Here is a 23101-nt window from a genome sequence, read left to right on the forward strand (position 1 = left end):
CTGAAGAGAGCTGCAGCCTTTGTGTTGTACTTCTCCCTGATGCTAATCCCTATTGTATAACTACCTTATCTCTGAAGAGAGCTGCAGCCTTTGTGTTGTACTTCTCTCTGATGCTCATTCCTGTTGTATAACTACCTCATCTCTGAAGAGAGCTGCAGCCTTTGTGTTGTACTTCTCACTGATGCTCATTCCTGTTGTATTACTACCTTATCTCTGAAGAGAGCTGCAGCTTTTGTGTTGTACTTCTCCCCTGATGCTAATCCCTATTGTATAACTACCTCATCTCTGAAAGAGCTGCAGCTTTTGTATTGTACTACTACCATCTCTGAAGAGAGCTGCAGCCTTTGTGTTGTACTTCTCCCTGATGCTAATCCCTGTTGTATAACTACCTTATCTCTGAAGAGAGCTGCAGCCTTTGTGTTGTACTTCTCCCTGATGCTAATCCCTATTGTATAACTACCTTATCTCTGAAGAGAGCTGCAGCCTTTGTGTTGTACTTCTCACTGATGCTCATTCCCTCATTGTAGTCAGGCTGAGATTTGAAGAACTCCTTGGTCTTACGGTTCCCTCCTGCCTTCATCTTCTCTAGCTCTGTGTCCTTCCACTTGTCCATCGTTACTGACCGGACAAAGCTGCATCAACAACCAGGACAATGTGTTAGCCACTTCATGAGGTGCTGTGTGGGATGCTGAGTGAGATTGTGTGCTAGATGTTGAGTGCAGTTCAGTGTGAAGTGTTGTCTGAGGTGCTGTGTGGGTTTGATGATACAAGGCATTTTGTGAACTACACAATATTAGGAGCTGTGTGAAATATGCGAGGTACTGTGTGACGTGTTGAGTGAGCTAAGAGTGAGGTGTTTTGTGAACTACACACAATGAGGGCCTCTGTGAGGTGCTGTATGAGAATTGTGAAGTTCAGTGTGAGGTGCTGTGTGAGGTGTTGTGTGAAATGCTGTGTTGGATTCATGATCCTAGGTATTTTGTGAACTACACACACTCAGGTGCTGTGTGATGAGTTTACATTAGATATATAGGTCACCTGAGATATTGACAAATTGACTGGTATAAAGTTCCAAACAATAACAGAACCTTTGTGTTTCAGGATGTATTCTGAGAACTGAATACAAAAACAGTGTTGACACTGAAACAATCAGGATAATGACTTATACGATAATATAAAGAATGAGATAGAATTTATTGAAATCATAAAAAATGTAATTATCTGACAAAAATTGATATTTTATACTTATCCTGACTCATGCTAATTATGCTTGTCTCCTTCCTCTTGTGAATGATAGTGGAACACTTGAAATCCCTTGAAGTTCCCTTTAAAAAAGCGGACGTAAAATCACTCACCCAAGAGTAGCGTCCCTTTCCTCCATTTGGCGCCCTTTTGGTCACCTGACCGACCATGCCTTGTCACTCTCTCCATATGAATGCCCGACAACCGGATTTACAGGGAAATCCAGAGTGCCATAAGAGGGGAGGTTGGGAGGGCTAACTTCATGAGTCAGGATAAGTATAAAATATCAATTTTAGTCAGAAAATTACATACTTTTCCTTATCCTGACTCATGCTAATTATGCTTGCAGAATCTGTCAGAAATGGTGGTGGGTTAGGCCACGTTCTGGATTCACTAGTTGTAGATTTACGTCCTGTATTACCCCCCAATGGGAACTTATGACGGCACTGTTGAAGATTCTGTTCTTTCAACTTCTCTGGGGGGAACCACAACTTGCCAGATTTCTTCCGAAACTTCTCCTCACAGTTTCGTGTGGATTTAGATATACTAATATTCCATTAGTTATCTATTGCAACTCCATCTCTTGATGCGCCCATCAAGTGGAGGTGGGACCCTTCTTCATGTACGAGTATGTCCTATACAAGTACAGGGTCTATCACTCATGCTAGTCTGTCCTAGACGTGTGCATGGACTTATAGCCATTGCTCTCCAGAGCGTTGGTTTTCACAAGTCACGTGATAAAAGGGTGAGATTTACTCAGCGCATTTGTGGAACCGTTAGTTGTTGTGCTACAACAAGTGGCCCAAACTGGTGAATGCCTGAGACATCTTCGGTGGCAATGTCTCTGAGGTAGTGGTTGGCAAACACCGTGTTCGATCTCCAAAAGCAGCCCTCCATTATAGTTGTAATCGGGCAGTTTCCATGCAGAGCAAGTGTTGACGCCAGGGCTCTGACTTCGTGTGGGTTGGAGGCTCATGGAGGCTCAAGTCCTGCTGCTTTATAGGCCCTTAGTATAACGGCTCTCATCCAGATTGATATCGTTGTCCGTGAGACTTCCGTGGGCATCTCAGTGGATAAGGGGATGAATAGGCGCTTGAAATTTCGTCTCCTTGTTTTAGTTGTCTGTAGGTAGACTTTAAGTGCTCTGACTGGGCATAAGGATAGATCCTGCTTATCCTGTGGCCCAAGGACTGTAGATAGTGCTGGGATGTGGAACTGTCTGTCAGGCTGACCGGGCAGTTGGTTCTTGGTGATAAAATCCCATCTCAGTCCAAGATGTACGATGTCACGATGTCTTGTTTCAAATCGTGTTCGTTCAAAGTCCAGAGCATGTATTTCTGACATCCGTGCAGCTGTTGCTAGGGCAATCAGGAACAGCGTTTTCTGAGTTAGTAGCTCAAAGGATGTCCGTTCTAGAGGCTTGTAGGCATCACTGGTGAGATGTTGTAGAACTATGTTGAGATCCCAGGCAGGAGCCTTAAATTTCTTTTGTTGGTCCGGGGCTTTGGTCAGCTTGATACCCGTTTTCATGGTGATAACTGTACTGAGGGCAGCCAAGTAAGTTGAGAGTGTTGAACCTTTTAAGTGTCTCGTCTGTCGAAGATGACATAAGTATTCCACCACTTGAGGATGTGTTGCTTTCACCGCTGTAAAGCCTTTCCTCTTTGCATACTGTTCACATTTCTGCCACTTGTCGTCGTACAAGTTGCGAGTTGACCTGCATAGAGCTAGTGTAACTGCTTTAGCTGCTCTGGCGGAGTACCCTCTGGTCTTCAGGCAAGCTTTAATACGCTCCACGCGTGTAGCTGGAACAGTGTCGGGTTCCCGTGAGCTTGCTTGGTGTGTGGATGGACGAGTAGGTTCGACCACTCTGGTAGTTTCAGGGTTGGACTTCCGAGTTCTTGTATGAGGACGGGAAACCATACCCTCGCTGGCCAATAGGGCGCAACCAAAATCAGTTGCAACATAGTCGTCTGCTTGATTTTCTGTAGTACTTCTGGTAGCAGTGGAGGAGGTGGAAACGCGTAAGCGTTTAGTCCTTCCCATGAGATGCTTAGAGCATCTGTTGCCCATGCCTGAGGATCTGGAATCGGTGAGACGAATGTTGGTAGCTGTTTGTTGAACTTTGTTGCAAACAGGTCTATTAGTGGGGATCCTATAGTCTGTATGATGAACTGGAATGCTTCTGGATGCAACATCCATTCCGTCGAGAATGGTTGTAGTGGACGAGATAGGGCGTCTGCTATGACATTCCTTGCTCCTGGAATGTGGCCTGCCTTCATGTAGATGTTCAGGTCGTCGACTATGCTGAACAGGAGAAAGCTGAGTTGTTGATCTTGTTGACCCTTGTTTGTTGATTTAAAACGTGCGTTCTTTAGTACGCTGGACCAATGTTGTAAAGCGTTGATTACTGCTTTCATCTCCAACAGATTGATGTGTGACTTCTGATCCTGACTCAACCACTTCCCTGCTGCCACTTCGTTGTTGAAGTGCGCACCCCATCCTTGTAGGGAGGCATTCATGTAGAGATGAGTGTTGCAAACCGGCTCTGTCAAAAAGGTTCCTCCGCAAACATTTGACTTCAGAGTCCACCATAGGAGATATGGTCTCAGGCTGTCCGGTAGTATTAACGGATCTAGGCTGTCTAGGTGGGCGTTCACAAATACTTGTTGTGGCCGCAACTGTAGTCTCCCTCTGCGAGTCATGTCTTGAGCTGAGGTGAGTAGACCGAGCATGCTTTGCCAAGCATGTAGTGTCAACAGAGAGAGCATTGCATGAGATATCATCTGTTGTATCTTGACCCATCGATCCTCTGGAAAGACTATGCATTTCACTGGTGTGATGAGTCGAATTCCTAGAAATTGCAGATCTTGTTTCGGCTCCAGTTCCGATTTGAGGAAATTTTCTAGACATCCTAGTTGAGTGAGCAGCCTGATGGTGAAGTCTAGTTGCAGTCTGAGTTGACTGGGATCTTGATGAGCTTGAATCCTGTCGTCCAGGTAGAACGCACTGCATAGACCTCGATGATGTAAATATGTGACGATGGGCTTGGTCACTCGAGTAAACAACCAGGGGCCGACGATATTCCAAGCAAAGAAGGAGAGTGACAAGGCATGGTCGATCAGATGACCAAAAGGGCGCCAAAGGGAGGAAAGGGACGCTACTCTGGGTGAGTGATTTTACGTCCGCCTTTTTAAAGGGAACTTCAAGGGATTTCAAGTGTTCAACTATCATTCGCAAGAGGAAGGAGACAAGCATAATTAGCATGAGTCAGGATAAGGAAAAATTACAGGTTTGGAATATAGTGGTGGTCCGATTAATTGAAATAATCGAAGATTGGTCGCAGTGATTAAACGACCAAGCAATCGATCATGTTTTCTCATAATCGAACACAAACAATTCTGGAACACTTGTTTTCATTAACAAAATATTTCACAAGGCTGGTTTTGTCTGTTACATTTCATAAGCACTACAAACTCGTTCCAAGTCATGATTTAATTTATCTTTAAGACTCCAAGACATTTATGTTCGTAACATACTTGTCATCCTTTAAAGATGTGAAATTTTGCCAAAAAAACCCCAAAGAACTACATGTTTGTTCCTTATTTTTTGTGTGCATAAACAAATTTCATAAATAAAACTAACCAATTATTTTCGATGATTGATCGGTTGTAATGAAGCAATCATCAATTATGAGATTTTAACCAATTCCCAACACTATTGGAATAAGACTAAGAGTAAATGTGTCAGATAATGAGTGTAAACATGTAGCAATTCAAATTACTTTTTCAGCATTGTTACATGCAAAAGAGAAGGAGAGGAACTTTACCTGAGATGTACTCCAAGTCCTCTGTGTTTGCCAGAACACTCCAGGCAGATCCAGATCCCATAGCTGACACTCACCCATTGAGGGTTATGAGCTCCACACTCAAAACAGTTCTGAAATATACATAACGAGATTACTTTGTGTTTTGTATAATTGACGCTTAAATCCACGTGACTGGGTATGTCTGCACCAGAAAACCAAGAAAATGACATGATGAGTACTGATTTATTCAATTACATTACGATGACAAGTTGACAGTTCTATCCACAAAACCACAGAGGCAGTCATACTGTTATTTGAACAAGACACACACAGATGAATGTGTACACCAGTATTAGAAAAGGACATCTTCATACTGCATCGAAACTCGATATTATTTCAGATGAATATAAATAACCATTACACACTGTCAAGATTCACCGATATAAATACAAGCACACATATTTGGATGAGACATATTATTGTATTCATTAGTTCAACATAAGCAATATCTATTTCAGTGTGCATTATTAAATTACTTTCAATGCATATTGGCATAAACAAGACATACTGTTGAATATTAGGGCTGCAACAAATACACTATACGAGACAAATATGATACGAATTATGAATAAAAAGTAATGAATATGAATACCTATTCATGAATACAATATTGTGTCAGCAGTAGATAGTGTTGACCGTGTTAATTTATCCCAATAGTGTCACAATTTAAAGTTTATAGCCTAATGTTTGAGTTGACAGGACCATGAGGTGCTTTGGCAAAGTACTACAAGTTACACCACTGCATGTTTGGATTTTCTTTTTTCCATTTTGCCTATCATACTGATAAATAACAGATGAGTTCAAGGAAAAAAAACTCTTTCTTTAAAGTATTCATGAATACTTGATTCTACTGGCAAACAGGGATAAGTCAAATGACAAATGACCCGTATTAGCGTGCCGCCCACTGGCGCTTGCCATTGCTAGCAAAGGGGCCCCATGTTGTCTGCGATCAAGTGTAGTGTAATGTAGTCTCAGCAAACACCGAGTTCGACAGTTAGCGTGGAATCAATTTCATTGTCATGCAATGCACGTCCACCAGCCTACGTCTGCTCTACCTTTCACAAACCAAATGGGTTTGCTCATTGTCCTGCACCGTCTACTTCTCGTAAACGCGTTCTCTGCGCCGGTCCAACTTATCCTTGTTTGCTAGTAATGACCATGAATGAACTGCTAACGTGTTCGGTTTATACAATTACATTTAGTGGTCTTAAATCAACGATAAAGGACCTCAAAATTGAAAACAGAGTAGCTTTATCTTTCAATTGATAATTGGTAAACAATTTTATCAATTGCTCAAATATAGTCTCATACCCAATTACCTACAGCATTTGGGAATTAGGGGTGTAAGAAATCATCTCAATACTCTGAGCCATGATAAAAATATAACAAATTGAAAATGATGAAGTCCTGTAATCAATCCCAAACTATGTGTATCATTAAAGGACAAGTTACAGTTGAGTTTCACAAAGTGAGTGAGTGAGTATGGTTTTACGCCTCTTTTAGCAATATTCCAGCAATGTCAAGGGGGGACACCAGAAATGGGCTTCACACATTGTACCCATGTGGGGAATCGAACCCGGGTCTTCGGCATGACGAACGAACGCTTTAACCACTAGGCTACCCCACTGCCCTGAGTTTGACATACATGTTGGAGGAATTTACTTTATTTTAACATTATTATATCAAATTTCAACATTAACTGTTGGAAATGTATTGGCCTGTTGGATATGTATAACAAAACAGATGGGATGAAACAAAGTGTAAAGAGCAGGCATCGGTGTCTGATAGTTTTAGTTTTATATTCAAATAATGTAACAGAATTCCAGATACAACACTACCATCAGCTTACAACAACACCTGCTCATTGAATCAAATAAACATGATGAAGTTCATTACAACAGGCTGTCAAACATCCATGAACTATTCTGACGTTTATTTCGCTGTCAATTAAGTATTGACTTGAAAAGGTTGGCAAACTAATTAGCAATGATTAGCATTTGACAGTATTGTGTTTACTGATCTCTTGTTTACATTAACTTTTTATCACTTCTTACATTCAGCATCATTAGTTGTGAACTGAACAATACAACCCAAGTTCAGAGGGCGTTGAAATCATTGGATGCTGTGACTACAGATATTTTGCAGATATCATGGCTATCACTGCTATTGTTCTGTATCAACAAAACTCGTCAGATTTAGCATCAATGATACTCAACTGAACTTCCTGACAAATCAAATTGCCTGGATTTGGTTCCTTACATTATCATAGCTGGGTGAAAATAATCTCTTGAATTCACTTTGCTTTAGTTGTATCCTGTTATTCATTACATACAATCCTCATGTGCACCACTGACTAAGGCTGTAACGATTCACTCGCATATTCGGTGAATCGAACTGTAGCGCTTCATGAATTCAATTCGTTATTCGTGGTCACCAGAACCGAATATTAACGAATATTTACGATTTTTTTTAAGGGAGCATGTTTTACTTGAACCCTTGTGTACTTTTGGAAAGTGAGATATGCAAGGATTGAATATGTACTAGCCTTGCAGTAGCGCAAGTCATGTTAGTTTGCCAAGGCCGCACATGGTACTGTCAACTATAACTATTACATACCAAATTTGAGTGTCAAGAGACCACTGGTTATTGCTGTGACAAATCAAAACTGTCAAAATGGGCGTTCCATATTGTACATCAATCAATACTGTATTCATGAATAATTATTCGTGTTTGTTACCCAATATTCATGATAGGTATCATATTCGCCACATAGTGTATTCGTTGCAGCCCTACCACTGACTGAAACTAATGAGGGTTGCTTGGGGATTCAGTTGTATATTTGACAACTAAGGCCCCCATACATCATGTTCATAAATACATATTATCTAATAATGTTAGTGCTGGAACTATTCAATAACAGGGATTATTTCATTATTCTGCTTAATTTGCACAATGGACTATTGGCACTATTATATTTTCTTTTGAATTGCGTTAATTATTTGTAGGATGTGAAGAGTCTGTTTAGGTATCCATAGGTATCTAAAAACTGGATACATAACGATAAAATCATGAGAATGGCAAAAAGTTTTGTTTCAAAATATGAACCCTACATGTCTTTGAATGATATTTAGAAATGTTACACATAAAGGGGAGAAGTTATGGAGGGTTGGTTAATACTTTATTTTAGGTATATTCTTACTCCTTAATCAGCATGATCTGGTGAATACTTCATGATGTTGCATTCCTTATAACAAACAAGCACACATCTCTAAATTCACATTTTTTTTATAATGACTGGCTGACTGAGTTTTGGTTTTACGCCGCTTTTAGCAATATTCCAGCAACATGCTGCAGAAATGGGCTTCACACGTTGTACCCATGTGGGGATTCAAACAAGCACACGCTTTAACCACTAGGCTACCCCACCTCCCCTTTTTTATAATGGAATAATATTACCCAAACAATTAATGATGAACATATTAGTCATATTTGTTTTATTTGAGTGAGAGAAAAATATATTTTCTGTAACTAGTAAATTATTGGATTATTTTCCTCTAAATCTTAAAGCTGTCATTTTGTCTGTCCTCAAACTCATTGGAAATACATTTTCTTGTAGATGATGAGAAGTGAAGAATGAAAATAACGTTTTCGACATTTTCGGTGGCCTGTATGTAAAATAAAAGAATAAAAATATCTGACTTGATAACAACTAATCAGACATATGTCAAATCGGGAAATCCCATATTGAAAGTTAGCAGGTGGCTGACAATGACATCACATGTGAGGACAGCCACTGACGTAAACAAATTTATTTTACCCTAAGAAATATACTACAACTTACGTTGTTGTCATCTTTCATCTTTAGATCCTTTAGAACCCGTCTAGTTCTTGGACTAGCCATATTTCTGTAATCTTGAAATCACAAATTTAATTGATTTCTACCAAATATCTTCCAAAGCGTCGAATAAGTCAACTGGTGAGTTGTCAATCCGCCATCAATATACTTGAGTAAAGTGGTTTATGTTGTTTTCGTATAATAAGGAATTTATTGTGACATGAGTGTTTCGGAAATCAGTGGAATCGCAAGAAAAGAAAATATACAAATCCTATGGTTGTAAACAGCCGGATTCAGAAAAATAGATCTTTAATTCTATAATACGGAACTACATTTTTTAAATGGCGACTACATCTCAAAATGGCGGCTTCACAAAATCAACAATGATTCGCACGCAGTAAACAAGGGAAAATCCACTGACTGGACCTGTGTCTTGTTGCATGCATCGGTGTACTATGAAGTCTGAAGATATTTATTTGCTTTAGATGCGTGAACAAAAGGATAAAATGAAGAAGGACCCGAAAATTGATAATCACCGTCCATACAAAATATGTACGACTCGATATTTCTGAATTTTAATTTACAAGACCTTTTCAGACTTGTCACAACGAGTCCTCTTAGTAGGTGCTGAATGTGCTACGCGATAGTCCTGTTCAGACTAAAACTGTCAAGCCTGTTAATGAATTCCAAAACATGATATAATAACAGCTCTGGATCTAACTTAGATTCTAACTTCTAAGGTTTATGGGCTTAGGTAAATGTTAACGGGGTATCAAAAGTCTGTGAGATTATGTCTTAAAGCAAATGCATTTATCATAGGTTGGGAATATAATTATCATGTGACAGCTTGTATATTTAAACATGCTGCTGAGTTTTATTCTCAGCAAATACAGTTTACCGTTCATTTCTCTATGGCAAAAATGGATCAAACCATTACCCCCTCATTTTTTCAAACGAAGACAGGATAATTGCATGAAATACAGTTAGATATGAACGTGTTTGACTTTACACATTTTCTATTTTAACAGAAAATATGTCTGAAAGTTTTCACCATATTGAAAGATAGCATGGGTTACCTCCCTTGCCTTTGGTAACAAGGTGTACAGTGGTTTGAGTGTTATGATAATGTACCTTGTAATTTGAAGGGATTACTGAAATTTTAAGGCAATGGTGCCAATGAAAAATCATGTCCCTTCAAGGAAGGGTCTTTTCATGCATGTCCAATAGACCTACAACTCACAGTAATTTAAGTTCAGCATTGAAATTTACATGCACCTTAACTTTTTGTGTTGGAACTGCTGAAAAGCCCCACTTAATTAATCTTTGAAATTTCTAAAGTATTTTTATGCTAACACAGTTAGCTGTGTTTTCAATTAAGAGATGCATATTGTATACACTAAGTCATTGCATATAAAATTTGTCTGAAATCAAGCATGTCAGTAATGATAAGTTTTAGATCTGTAAATTCTACAGATTCTTTGTGTTCACTTTGTGATAAAACCTCTCTATATTGTTTGTACACATGTATGTTTTAGTCATGGTATCATGGAACCATATGCTAAACAATTAATTCATAATAGATGACAATAAAGTGATGGTGCAAAATCACTCCGCTTTTTCGTATATGATGTGGAATAACACATGGATGAAGAAATACCACATTTGGCATGTATTGACATGACAGGCAAATTGACAATACAGACAATTCTCTGTCCTTTCTGTTCCAGCCCATCAGACACTATGTATCACTGCCATCAACTTCGAGAAACAATCCTTGATTGTGAGTGCTATTTATTACCTTTGGTTACAAAGCAGTGTTACGATTAAGTGGAAGTTTCAGTTGTTTGTTTTTGCATCATGTCAAAAGTCAAGAGATCAAAAGTGGAAGAAAATAATTGACAGGTTGTCACTGAAATAAACATGGTTGATAATGGATAATGGACACTTTTTCTGTATCTTTAGATATTACCATTTCCAGTGGCCTTAGGAAAACAATGAATTTTTCAGTATAAAAAATTAAGATAATCATGATAATGGACCAGAGAGCTTATAATTTAGAAGTCAAATTATGTGACCTCTGTGATTTTTATGAACTTCTATTTGTTAACACTTTAAATCAAGTTTGTTTTCATTAAAGGGTTATGTGGAGCTGAGTCTTTACCCCCAGAAGCCGGACTTACGGAGGTTAAAGATAAACAGTAAACAATGCAGTATCCTTTTCTTGTCTGATTTTGTAAATAAGACTCCTGTTGATTAGGGGTCACTGGTCTGTCATAACACGTTTTGTAACAGTAGACTACACAGGAGCATGCAAGAAATGTGTCATTAACCCTGTTAGCTGATGGGTTGTGGATTCCTGAGGGAAGCTGCTTGCATCGACAGATAGTATAAACTTTTGGTTTGTAACATTCAGGCAATGAAAGGGACTCTTTTCCCTTTCACATGTTGTTTCCTCAATTTCCAATGTGTTTGACATCAGAAATTAGGGGACACACATAAGTGTGCACTTTTAGACATTTTAAACCCACACTAACAGAAATTTATTTGCTTTGATATAAATGTTACTGTTGAATGTTAAGTCTACATGTGGTTAAAGTTTCATAAAAAGTTTAATGCTATTAATTATAATTGTCATATTATGTCACATATATTTGTATTGATTTGATTGATGAACTACAAACATTAACTAAAACACTTACAATTGTAAAGTGTGAATTTGGAAAGGTTTTTACTAACATCACTAACTACTGGAACACATAGTAACCCCCATCTTTTTTTTTTGTACAGATGTATGAAGTCATCTAGGTTTTAAAAAATTCCAATTCAGAACAAGTTAATTGCTGTAAATCCTGACCAGTGAACTTCCTTAACAAGCACAGGAATCTACCGAGTATGTATCAATGATACATGGGAAGCAGCTTTCCTCTACAATGACCCAACACTGGAGATCTGTCAAGGGGATGCTAAACAGTATGTGTTGATATTTATGTCTCCCCCCGAAGGGTCGTGAGACATATTGTTTGGTTTTGGTTTCCGTCGGCTGTGGCGTCGGCATTCCCATTGTTTTTGGAACATAACTCTAAAACTACTTGAACAATCTTCACCAAATTTGCTATACTGCCTCTCCATATCATGTAGATGTGCCTTTTGGCAGTTTAAACTTTTTTTCCAATTTTATTTTTTTTCTGTTTCAATGGCAACAAATTTTGACTTAGTCTTTTTGAAGGGTTGGGTTTGTGTTCGGAGCATAACTCTAAAACCACTTCATCCATCTTCACCAAATTTTTAATACTTAATACCAATTATTAGTAAGCTTAGAAGCATCAACCATATACATGTACTACTATAACCATATATACTACTTCTTTGAGTGGCATTTTAGAAGTTGGGAAGTACAATATAGAATGCCACACATGCTTGACAACAGTACAAGAATCTGTATCGAAACGTCGCACTCATGAATAAAAAGAAGTTGTTATCCATAAAGTGTGTTCTACATATATACTAGGCACATAAAGAAACTGTGCATACAAAAGTTTAAAATCTAAATTTATCAAACCTGTGTAGACACATAAGGATTTAAACTCAGAGATTAGTGACATGTATCCAACATGCATGCACATGCCACGTTCCGTGACATCAGTGGGTTCGTCCTTGAGACGTGCAATACGTTGTTGCACGTGCATACCGGGAAAGAGAAACAGAGCAAATGAATGCCACACAATACTGTCACTTTGGAAAGCTCAACCCCTGCCCTTGTGATCGTTCAAAAAATTAAACGGCTATTGAAACGCATAGCATGCCAAGGCTCACGTCTGCACAACGTCATGAGGCCATTGGGATGGTCCGTGGGGGAATGTCTCAACGACAAGTGGCTGCACATTTCCACTGCCACCGGAACACAAATGACGTCATCGATCGGCCACGTTCTGGACGTCCACGTGTAACAACTCCAAGACAGGACAGATGGATAAGGGTGACCCATCTTCGCCACAGGTTTCAGATTGCAGTGATGACTGCCCACACCATCCCAGGACTTCGCCGTATCCACCCCAAGACAGTTTGACAACGTTTACGTCATCACGGGATCAGACCACGACGTCCCGCCATACAGCCTATCTTGACACAATGTCATCGACAAGCTCGCCGAATGTGGTGCCGAAATCATGTCCGCAGACCCTTGTTTTGGTGGAGAAATGTTGTTTTTACAGATGAGTCCAGGTTTAACATTTCCCATAGTGATGGACGTCCAACGTGCCTATAGACGCTAGCGTGGGAGAAGCGTTATGCACAGGCCTGTGTCTTGGAGAGGAATCGCTTTGGTGGTGGCTCCGTGATTATTTGGGGTGGAATAACAGCACGCCAAAGAACTCCTTTGGTGATTGTTCAGGGCAACTTAACTGGTGTGGGCTACAGGGATCAGATTCTTCGACCTGTGGCAATTCCTTTTCTGCAACGTCATGGCCCTGGGTTAACATTCCAACAGGACAATGCCCGCCCTCATACGGCAAGGGTTGCTATGGATTCCTTGCAACACCACAACGTTGACTTACTGCCTTGGCCTGCAAATTCACCGGATCTCTCCCCTATAGAGCATGTTTGGGATGAGATGGATCGACGTCTACGCCGTCTTCCTCATCTGCAAGATAACGTCCTTGACCATGCAACAGAACTTGAGAGAATCTGGCGTGACATCCCACAAGCCTTCCTTGCACGTTTGATAGGCTCTATGTGTCGTCGATGCACTGCTGTTCTCAATGCCGATGGTAGACATACCCATTATTGAGCTTGTGACATGGTCGTTTGACCCCTGTCCCACTTGTGGACTCGTGACGTCATTGTGATTGACTTTTCAATTGAAATTCTCCCGACTTGTTATGGTCTCATGATCCCTCCATTAAAGTTTATATGTACCTTTGACATTGTTATCGTACTTATCAACTGGGATAATATTTTGACAATCCACAGTTTCTTTATGTGGCTAGTATACATGTACTACTATAAAGCACCATTAACTTTCACTCAACGTTGAATTGGGGAAGGAGGAGACAACACTTTCTAGTCCTTTACATCATTGTTGATTTTACCTTGTAATAGGAAGTCATGTTGCAATTCTGTGTTAAATTACAGTTAATTGGTCATATTGATATATGTTTGGAATGAATAGGTTCTACGTGCTTCTTATCTGTATAAAGTTTGTTGTTTGCCTTATTTGGCAATTTTCCAGCATATGAATCTGACTTTTAAAAGATGAAATCTGGACCAGATAAACCAGTGATTGATAATATGAACAACATCCCTTGATGTCGAGTATGATGGTGTGCAATTAAGGAATCTCACTACCTGATCCATTTTGTCTTCTCATCTGGCGAACATTAGTTGCTGGATTCCTTTGTAACCTGGAATTTAAGTGATATGTCAGCCATGCCATGAAGGTGGTCAAAAATTATAGCCACCGATTCTCATCTGTCTGTGCTTGCTTTGAGACGTCAGCTTAGGATAAGGTGATTGCAATGATTGTATATCACTGTACTCTTTCATGTATCAATATTTGATTTTCTTGGACAAAATACAGATATTTACAGGTCACCATGCTATTCACTTGAATAAAGCTGATTGTTAGGAAAAACGTATTCACTGACATTAACAGGACATGAAAACCAAGAGACATATTTTCAGGCGGAACCTTGATTTTTTCCAAAACTGCCATCTGTCTGCCATGACAGCTGTAGAAGCAGACAATGCCAATGGAGAGGTGACAATCAGGCTGCCCCAGGAAGCCTTCCCTTTAATGGCAGGTTAGACAGCTTAATTGTCTGTAATTCCTTGAAATGTTCCAAATACAACAATCGTTTTGCCATGCTACTCATTTCATCAATGAAGCATTATAATTTTGCGACAGATGCACTTTCTTCCTTCCTATTATATTTTGCGTATGAAATAATAAAACATTATTAACATTCTATGTTTAAGAAATACTGGTATATCTGTTTGCAGCTGAGATAAAACATGAAATGAAATGAACAGACTCTATGACTGTCTCGATTGCAGTGAAAATGTTACAATGATGATTATTATTATTACAATTTCAGAAATGCGTGCCATAAGGATCTCCATTGAGTTTTCACTTGACAATCCTAAAGGTGGTGTACATTTTGTTGTGCCCAACATTGAAGGTAGTCTTGCTGAGAGGGGAGCTCATATGTTCTCCTATGGCCATGAAAATTCTTCAAGGTAATGTATTCCGTTTCATGAAGGAATTAATGCACAACAGGTTAATTAATTATTTTTTGGCGGTAATAAGTAGTATAAATATTTTGTTATTTTTGCTTAAATTGACAAGACTTTGTATTGAAAACTTGAAGTTACAATATCAAGTGTTCTTTAGTAGCAAAGTGAAATGGCTTTTTGGTCTTACTGTGCAGACACTGGTGTTTTGAGACTTTATTGAGACTTTGCAGTTAGGCATTCAACATATCAAAGAATGAATATATCTTTCATGCCTTACAGTTAGTGTTAGACTAATCAGAAACTATATATTATATGGTCTCTGGACTAATGTAATGGTGTATGCTAAACGTTTGTGGATTGAACATATTCTGTATGATTTCCTCTTTGATCTAACTTTGCCCTCAGATCTAACACATTGAACAGAACAGTGTTTTATGTGTTTTTTATTTAGTAGGTTGCAACATACAAACTAAACATTCAAATTCACATGATCAAGGGGAGGTAATCCTCTTGTCTAACAATCGTTTTTACTGAGTCTTGTTTGGTCTGCTGACGAGGACAGACGTGTGTATCTCGCTCTCTGAGTCAGTGTTCCTGTGTAGATTGTTCTCGCTGAGATTTATAGTGGTTAGTTGGGGTTTGTTTTGTTTCATACCATAAGCATAGTTGGTGAAACTTGCTTTGGTAATTAATTTAGTAATTATATTTTGTAATTGCCTTTCGTTTGTGTTAAAGTGAAATTTCCTTGCGCGTTTTCTGTTTCGTTGGCTGAGCAGCTTCGGCTTTGTAGCGTCGCTTTGGCGTGTTATGTAATGCAGAACTTGCTTCAGCGGATTACGGCTTGTCGACAACACTGATAGCGTTTGCTTTCGCGCAGATAGGGTTATGAATCCAGATTCTGACGGTGTGAATATACAGCCGACTGGTCGTCTCATGATGATTTTGAGGAAACTTCTACTCATGCCGAATTTGCTGAAATATAATGCTATGTTGGCTAAGCGTCCAAAAGCGGAAACATGATGGCGATGTTCAGACAAATTTTCTGGAAAAAATCTGAAGCCCATTGTTATTTTTTTCCTCGGTAGACACTAGTGTCAGTTTGAAATCCGTAACTCCTGTTGCACTAGCTAAGGATATTCAAAAACATATTGGTGATATACATAGCCTAAAGAGGCTGGATAAAGGTGACATTGTGTTACACTGCAGATCGGCTGAGCAGGCCAAAAGCGGCTCTGTCATTGACGCCAATTTGTGGGAAACAAATCAAAGCTTATGTCCCAAAAGTTTCTATGAGAATCAAAAGGTGTTATTTACAATATAGATCTGGATATTTCTGAAGATGAAATAGTTGAGCAGTTGAAATCCTTCAAAGTGACTGATGCTAAGCGTTTAACCAGAGGTAAGGAAAAACAGCAGACATTATCAGTTTTGTTAACTTTTGCAAGTACCACACTCTCCCAGAGCATGTATACATGTACTATCAGTCTTTCAAGGTAAGAAGCATGTATGTACGCCAGCCCTTAGGTGTTATAAATGCCAGCGTTCGGGTCATACATCAAACAATTGTAAAAGTACCGTTCAAGTTTGTGCCGCTGCAGTGGGGATCATGCTTATGATGCCTGCCCTTCTAAAGATACCTTGAAATGTTCCAATTGCGGAGGAAATCACAAGCAGCATATAGAGGTTGTAATAAATACAAGGGCGGTAGAAATTCAACGTGTAAAAGTTGAAAACAAAGTTTCTTATAAAGAAGCCGTACAAATGGTCAAAGTAAACAATCCTATGTCTATGTCCTTTGCAAATGCTGTCAAACTCGTCCTAAACAGCCAATTGTTCCTTCTCCTCCAGAAGTTGCAGTAAGTCGACCTTCAGTCAAGGTCACTCAAGGTTCAAATAATTGTTCAACTCAATGTTCATGTCAGTGTTCTATTCATGGTGATAGATCACTGGATCAATCTCAGTCTATTAGATCCATCAAGCCGAAAGCAGCCCATCCTGAGTTGATAATTCCACTGAAAATCTTGTTGCATTCTTACTAGAGGTTATCACAGTCTGTTTTGGTGCTCCAAACCGAGATGACCAAATTTGTAAATATTATGTCCGCTGCAAAGTCTCATCTCCACATTGATATATCTCAAGATATCTTCCGTTCTTTTTCCACTGATAAATCATAATGGATAGCCCTCTTTCTGCTAACTATTCTGCAGTGGAATGCACAGAGTTTAGTTGCCCACGGTCCTCATCTTAAAGGCGTTTCTTGGAAAACTAGAATTCAAACCCGGATGTAATATGCATTCAAGAAACATTCCTCTGGCCTGAGTGTCAGTTTAAAATTAATGGTTATGTTAGCATGCGAAAAGATCGCATTGAATATGACCCTACGACCAGAAATCCTAAACGTGGCGGTTGTGCTATTTTTGTCAAATCAGATTTAACCTATAATAGTCATACCTTGCCAAAACTTAATTTTGAGGCAAATGCGGTGAAAATTGTCTCAGGCGGAAACAATTCTAACCAATGTTAATATATACAGCAATGGTTCGCCATCTCTAGATGATTATAAAATGCTGACAAATTCTGTAGATACACCAGTTTTGATATGTGGTGATTTCAATAGTCATAATGCACTGTGGGGGAGCAGGCATACAAATCATGCTGGTCAAGTTGTAGAAACTCTTTTGGATGACACAGGTTTAATATTGCTAAACTCTGGCCAAATGACCCGATATAAATACTGGTAACTTTACTTTCTCAGCATTGGATCTTACCCTTGTTTTAACGATCTTATCACACAAATGCCAATGGGGTGTTTATCAACACGACAGTCTGGGTAGTGATCACTTTCCAGTTTTCACTGAAATATCGTTTACACCTCTTCAACACCTGCACATGGACTTTCTAGATGGAGATTTAAATCTGCAAATTGGCATAAATTTGTTGAACTTTGTTCAAATGAAATAACCTGTGATCTGCTTACAGATGACATTGAACGCTCAACTTGTAATCTAACTTTATCTCTGACTAAAATCTCAGAAAAAGCTATTGGTAAAACTTCCCGAAAGCCAACTACTCGAAATTCTCAGTATTGGTGGAATAAGGATTGTGATAAAGCCGATAAAGCTCGGCAAAAGGCTTATAACCGACTTTGCAGGACATCCATACCAGTTGATTTAGACGACTTTTCGAAAAAACGGGCTGAATTCCAACGCCTTGTAACGATCATTAAAAAGCGCAGCAGTTGGCGTTCTTACATATCTACAATAAACAGGCATACTTCCTTATCTTCAATTTGGGTCAAGGTAAAAGGATTAGTGGGAACCGTAATAGATCCCCTATTCCTGTTTTGGATCAAAGCGCTATTTCCTGTGAAGAGAAAGCAAATCTTTTAGCAGATCAGTTTGAGGTTGTTAGCAGCTGAAAACTTTTCAACAAATTTAAAAAACGAAATCACAAATTTGGAGAATGAGATTATTCCAATAATTTCAGATTCTTTACTACAACCTTTTCCTGAATATGATTTATCCTTCCACCTGGGAGAATTAAAATCGGCAATATCAAAGGGCAAGAATACATCTCCTGGTGCCGATGAATTGTGTTACAAACACTTTAAACATATGCCAGATTCAGCTCTAGAAGTCATACTTAATATCATAAATCAAAGCTGGATATCTGGGAAGTTACCCAAAAGCTGGAGACACGCTGTTGTTATCCCTGTTCCCAAACCTGGTAAAGATCCATCTCAGCCCTGTTTCATACAGACCAATAGCCTTAACGTCTAACCTGTGTAAAATCATGGAAAGGTTGGTCACAAATCGCTTGAATTTCTACTTAGAATCAAATGAATTATTAACGAGGCTACAGTGTGGGTTTAGGAAAACTTCGTTCTTGCATAGATCATCTAGTTCGACTACAAAATGAAGCACAAAAAAAGCACTAGGAAACCAAGAGTATATGCTGTGTGTATTTTAGACATTGAAAAGGCATATGATATGCTATGGAGAAATGGACTTTATTTAAACTGCAAAGCTTGGGGGTAAAGGGGCGTATGCTACAGTGGATAAAGTCCTTCCTAACTGATCGAACCATACAAGTTCAGTATTGGGCAACACGTGTCTGACATGCTAATTATCGTAAATGGCACTCCACAGGGCAGTGTTATAAGCCCTTTGCTCTTTAATATAATGATCAATGATTTTTTTTTCTGAACTTCCTTTAAACATTGATGCATCACAATTTGCAGATGACGGTGCTTGTTGGAGGCGTTTTGGAAACATTGAGTTTGTTCATAAGTCTATCCAATTAGCTCTAACTTCTATAGATGTTTGGTGTTCAAAGTGGGGGTTCAAGATTTCAACTTCTAAATCAGTTGCTATGTTCTTCACTAGACGTAAAGTTCCTCCAAATCTGAAGCTACACATTGGTGGTCAGGACATAAAATTTGTTGCTGAATTTAAATTTTTGGGTGTAATCTTTGATCAAAAACTCACTTGGTCTAACCACATCAACTACATTTCATCAAAATGTACTAAAGCTCTCAATTTACTGAAAAGCGTGTCTGCCACAAAGTGGGGTGCTGATAAATCATCCTTGCTTCTGTTGTACAAAGCACTAATTTTGTCTAGATTAGAATATGGCTGTCAAGTTTTTATGAATGCTGCAAAATGTCATTTGGCTAAACTTGATCGTGTTCAAGCCAAAGCTCTTCGGATATGCACTGGTGCTTTTCCTACTACTCCAGTTTCTGCCCTGCAGATGGAATGCTCAGAACCTCCTTTGCAATATCATCGTCTTAAAGTTGCCCTTAAGTACTATTTATCCTTAAAAGCTTCCTCTAGGTATCAACCAGCAACTGATATATTGTGTGATTGCGTGGAATATGTCATGTGTGATTGGAATCATGGAAAACCACCGTTTGGATTACTTGTACAACAATTTGCATTACAGTACAAGTTAAACAATCTTCAGTTGAATGCTGCTCGATCTCTCCCTAAAAGCGGTTCCATGGACTTTAACACAACCTTCGATTTCACAGGATTTATCCGAGCTTGTAAACAAACAAATGTCACCAAGTGTTATTAAAATCCTGACCCAAGATTACATTCACACCAAATATAGCAATTTTACTCATATTTACACTGATGCTTCAAAGGATCCCAGAACCGGTCATGTTGGTGGGGCTTTCTATATTCCGATCTTGGTTTATCCAAAAGATTTAGATTGACTGATCATCTGTCTGTATTTGCAGCAGAACTGACATCCATACTTCAAGCTTTAAAATGGGTAAAAGATAATGAACACTAAGCAATATTTTTACTGATTCGTTGTCAGCTGTACAAGCAATTCAATCAGGTGTACAAGGTTCTCGCAGAGTGACATACTATAATGACATCTTGTATCTTGATACTGTTTTAAACTCCATGTACATCAGCTGTGATATTGTTTTGGATTCCTGCACATGTTGGTGTAGCTGGAAACGAAGTAGTTGACACAATTGCTAAGATGGCTTGCAACAGACCACAGCCAGATATTCATTCAATTAAGCCCATTCCAAGAGATTACTGGTTTGTCATTTCATCTTCAATAAATGCATCTTGGCAAAATAAATGGGATAATGAAACTACAGGTAGACACATGCACTCTACTTGTCCTGTAGTAAACAAACATTTTAAAATTGCCGTCGTTTGTCGCGAGAGATGAAGTTGTTTTAACTCTGCCTCAGGCTGGGACATTGTGGATTAAAGGCATATAGAAGTATTTTTAGATAAAGACTTATCTCCTCTGTGTGAAAGCTGTAACTTACAGTGCCCAGAAACAGTTCAGCACTACCTCATTGAATGTCCAGCTCATGAAAACCCACGTAAGGCTCTTAAAGAAACTGTGCTTAACAAAGCCCAAAATGCATTTTCAATGAACGCAATACTTGGCGATAATTTAATGTATGGTTGCATACAAAGAGCTCTTTTAGACTTCCTCGTTAAAACGGGTAAGTACGATGTTATTTAACTGAACAAAAATATAACAGTTTGTTAAGTGTTGAGCGCATATAGGCCTTTTAAGGCCCAAGGTCGCCCTAAAACCTTATATACATACATACATACAATCGTTTTTACCAGCGTGGCTTATTTGGCAGGCTGTGGTTCCCTTGTGTGGACACATTCTCAGAGCCATGTTCATGGAAGCTGGAGTTCACTGTTGACCGCGAGATGACTGCTGTGTCCTGTGGGGATCTGATTGAGGTCATCTACACACCGGACATGAAGAAGAAGACCTTTCATTACTACCTGTCAACACCAACCGCAGCCCCAAACATTGCCCTGGCTGTTGGGTATGTCAGTGTTTAGATCTGTTATAGTATAGGATCAGAATTTTCCATGGATCTGCTGATTTATGAACTTGGACTTTTCAACCATTATCTATTCTCAGACTTTGTAGACAAAAATACATGGACAGTCTTTGATTTTTTGTGATCAATTTTGTTCCAGAATTTCCATTGTGTTCTTGGAAAAAGTGTGGATAGTTTACCCCAAACTCAGTATTGCATTAACCTTGCCTCAGCTTTCCTCTAAGCTGGCTTATAAACTGGCATTTTGTTTTGCAGACCATTTGAGATCCTGGTTGATCCCAATATGCATGAAGTGACCCACTTTTGTTTGCCTCACCTGTCTTCAGTGCTGAAACATACCACTAGCTACCTACATGAGGTAAGTCCAGCTGGGGTGAAATGCTGTAACAGTCGTATTCTTCCTTTTTTCGTAAGGCAAAAACCTGCACAAGGTGAACAAACTGGAAATCATCATTTGAAATATGACATAGTGATACAAGAGACTGTACAGCTATATCACCACATCCTATTTGAGTTTAACTGCTTCTGGTGTTATTTCAGTCATGTGACTACAAACTCCTCAATGAAAGATTGATTTCATTTATAAATTCATTATTTTTCCTTATCCTGACTCATGCTTATTGCTTGTCTTCTTCTTCTTGCGAACATAGTGGAACACGTGTATCTCCCAATTGAAGTTCCCTTCAATTAAAAAATCACTAATTAGCACTCACCACGAGTTACCTCCCTTCCACAAGCGCGGGAACGAGGGCGCCACCTGAACCCATGTGCCTCACTCTCTCCTTCTTCGCCCAGTGAGCTGGACGTGAGAGCGCCTGTGTCTCCCAACACACTATATCCTTTATTTATATTTAGTTTAGTACCTCTTATATTCAGTTATAGAGGTGTAACTAGTATCCTTATTCAACTTGCATTGATTATTATTCATGTTTCTGCTGTTTTATTCACGGTTCGCCGTGTTTGTTCAGCAGTTTACGTTAATGAGAATCTGCACAGGTTGTAAACACGTTATTCGCTACCGATCCACATTTAAAATGCCCTAGTTGCATTACTCCATGTTCTATTGTTTCGTTGTAAATTTTGTATTAATTTACCAATTTCTGCCTTTGATAAATATTTATGTTCCGTTTTGAGACGGAAGGCAGATAAATCTCGTAAACAATCTTCAGTCATGGCTAATAGATCGGAAGCTATTATACCCTGTCAACTGTTGACTGACGACCCGCCACCGGCTGGTGGCCTACCGGAGTTTCCCTCGGGGGATAAGCGTGGGACGCAGTCCGCTATGTCCAAGAAGCGACCTGCATCTCAAGACATTCCGTCTTCACAGTCTAAGACTAGGAAAGCGTCCACATCATCTCAACGTACGCTTCGAACCCCCAGGTCCACAGCTTTGTCAAAAGGGAAATCTACGAAAGCTACAAATAATTTTGCCTCCGATATTCTACCTGTCTCAGAATTATGTTTATATGATGATGACATTCTGATTATCATTCCAGATGTACGTCATAAGAAACGTCCAGTATCTGCTACCGTCACTACAGCGCAGATCAACACGCAACCAGAGATGCCTATGCTGACG

General features: G+C 39.2%; 2 protein-coding genes across 3 annotated transcripts in view; one reads left to right on the plus strand and one right to left on the minus strand.

The window, feature by feature from the left end:
- The window catches only part of LOC124254349 (ADP-ribosylation factor GTPase-activating protein 1-like), a 92875-nt gene extending 83770 nt beyond the window's left edge, over positions 1–9105 (minus strand). Inside the window, 3 exon segments of the mRNA XM_046688270.1 lie at positions 461–632; positions 5072–5181; positions 8952–9105. Coding sequence (XP_046544226.1) covers positions 461–632; positions 5072–5181; positions 8952–9011 — 342 coding nt within the window. The 5' untranslated portion in view covers positions 9012–9105.
- A 194-nt stretch (positions 9106–9299) lies between these two features.
- The window catches only part of LOC124254348 (transcription initiation factor TFIID subunit 2-like), a 53208-nt gene continuing 39406 nt past the window's right edge, over positions 9300–23101 (plus strand). For both annotated transcript variants that reach the window (XM_046688268.1, XM_046688269.1), the window contains exons 1-8: positions 9300–9497; positions 10673–10725; positions 11083–11155; positions 11825–11915; positions 14625–14743; positions 15038–15179; positions 21307–21501; positions 21775–21877. In XM_046688268.1, coding sequence (XP_046544224.1) covers positions 9431–9497; positions 10673–10725; positions 11083–11155; positions 11825–11915; positions 14625–14743; positions 15038–15179; positions 21307–21501; positions 21775–21877 — 843 coding nt within the window. In that variant the 5' untranslated portion in view covers positions 9300–9430. The remainder of the gene's footprint in view (positions 9498–10672; positions 10726–11082; positions 11156–11824; positions 11916–14624; positions 14744–15037; positions 15180–21306; positions 21502–21774; positions 21878–23101) is intronic.

The sequence above is a fragment of the Haliotis rubra genome, unplaced genomic scaffold (assembly GCF_003918875.1).
Source record: "Haliotis rubra isolate DU_JTF1 unplaced genomic scaffold, ASM391887v1 Scf571, whole genome shotgun sequence".
In the NCBI taxonomy this organism is placed as follows: Eukaryota; Metazoa; Mollusca; class Gastropoda; order Lepetellida; family Haliotidae; genus Haliotis; species Haliotis rubra.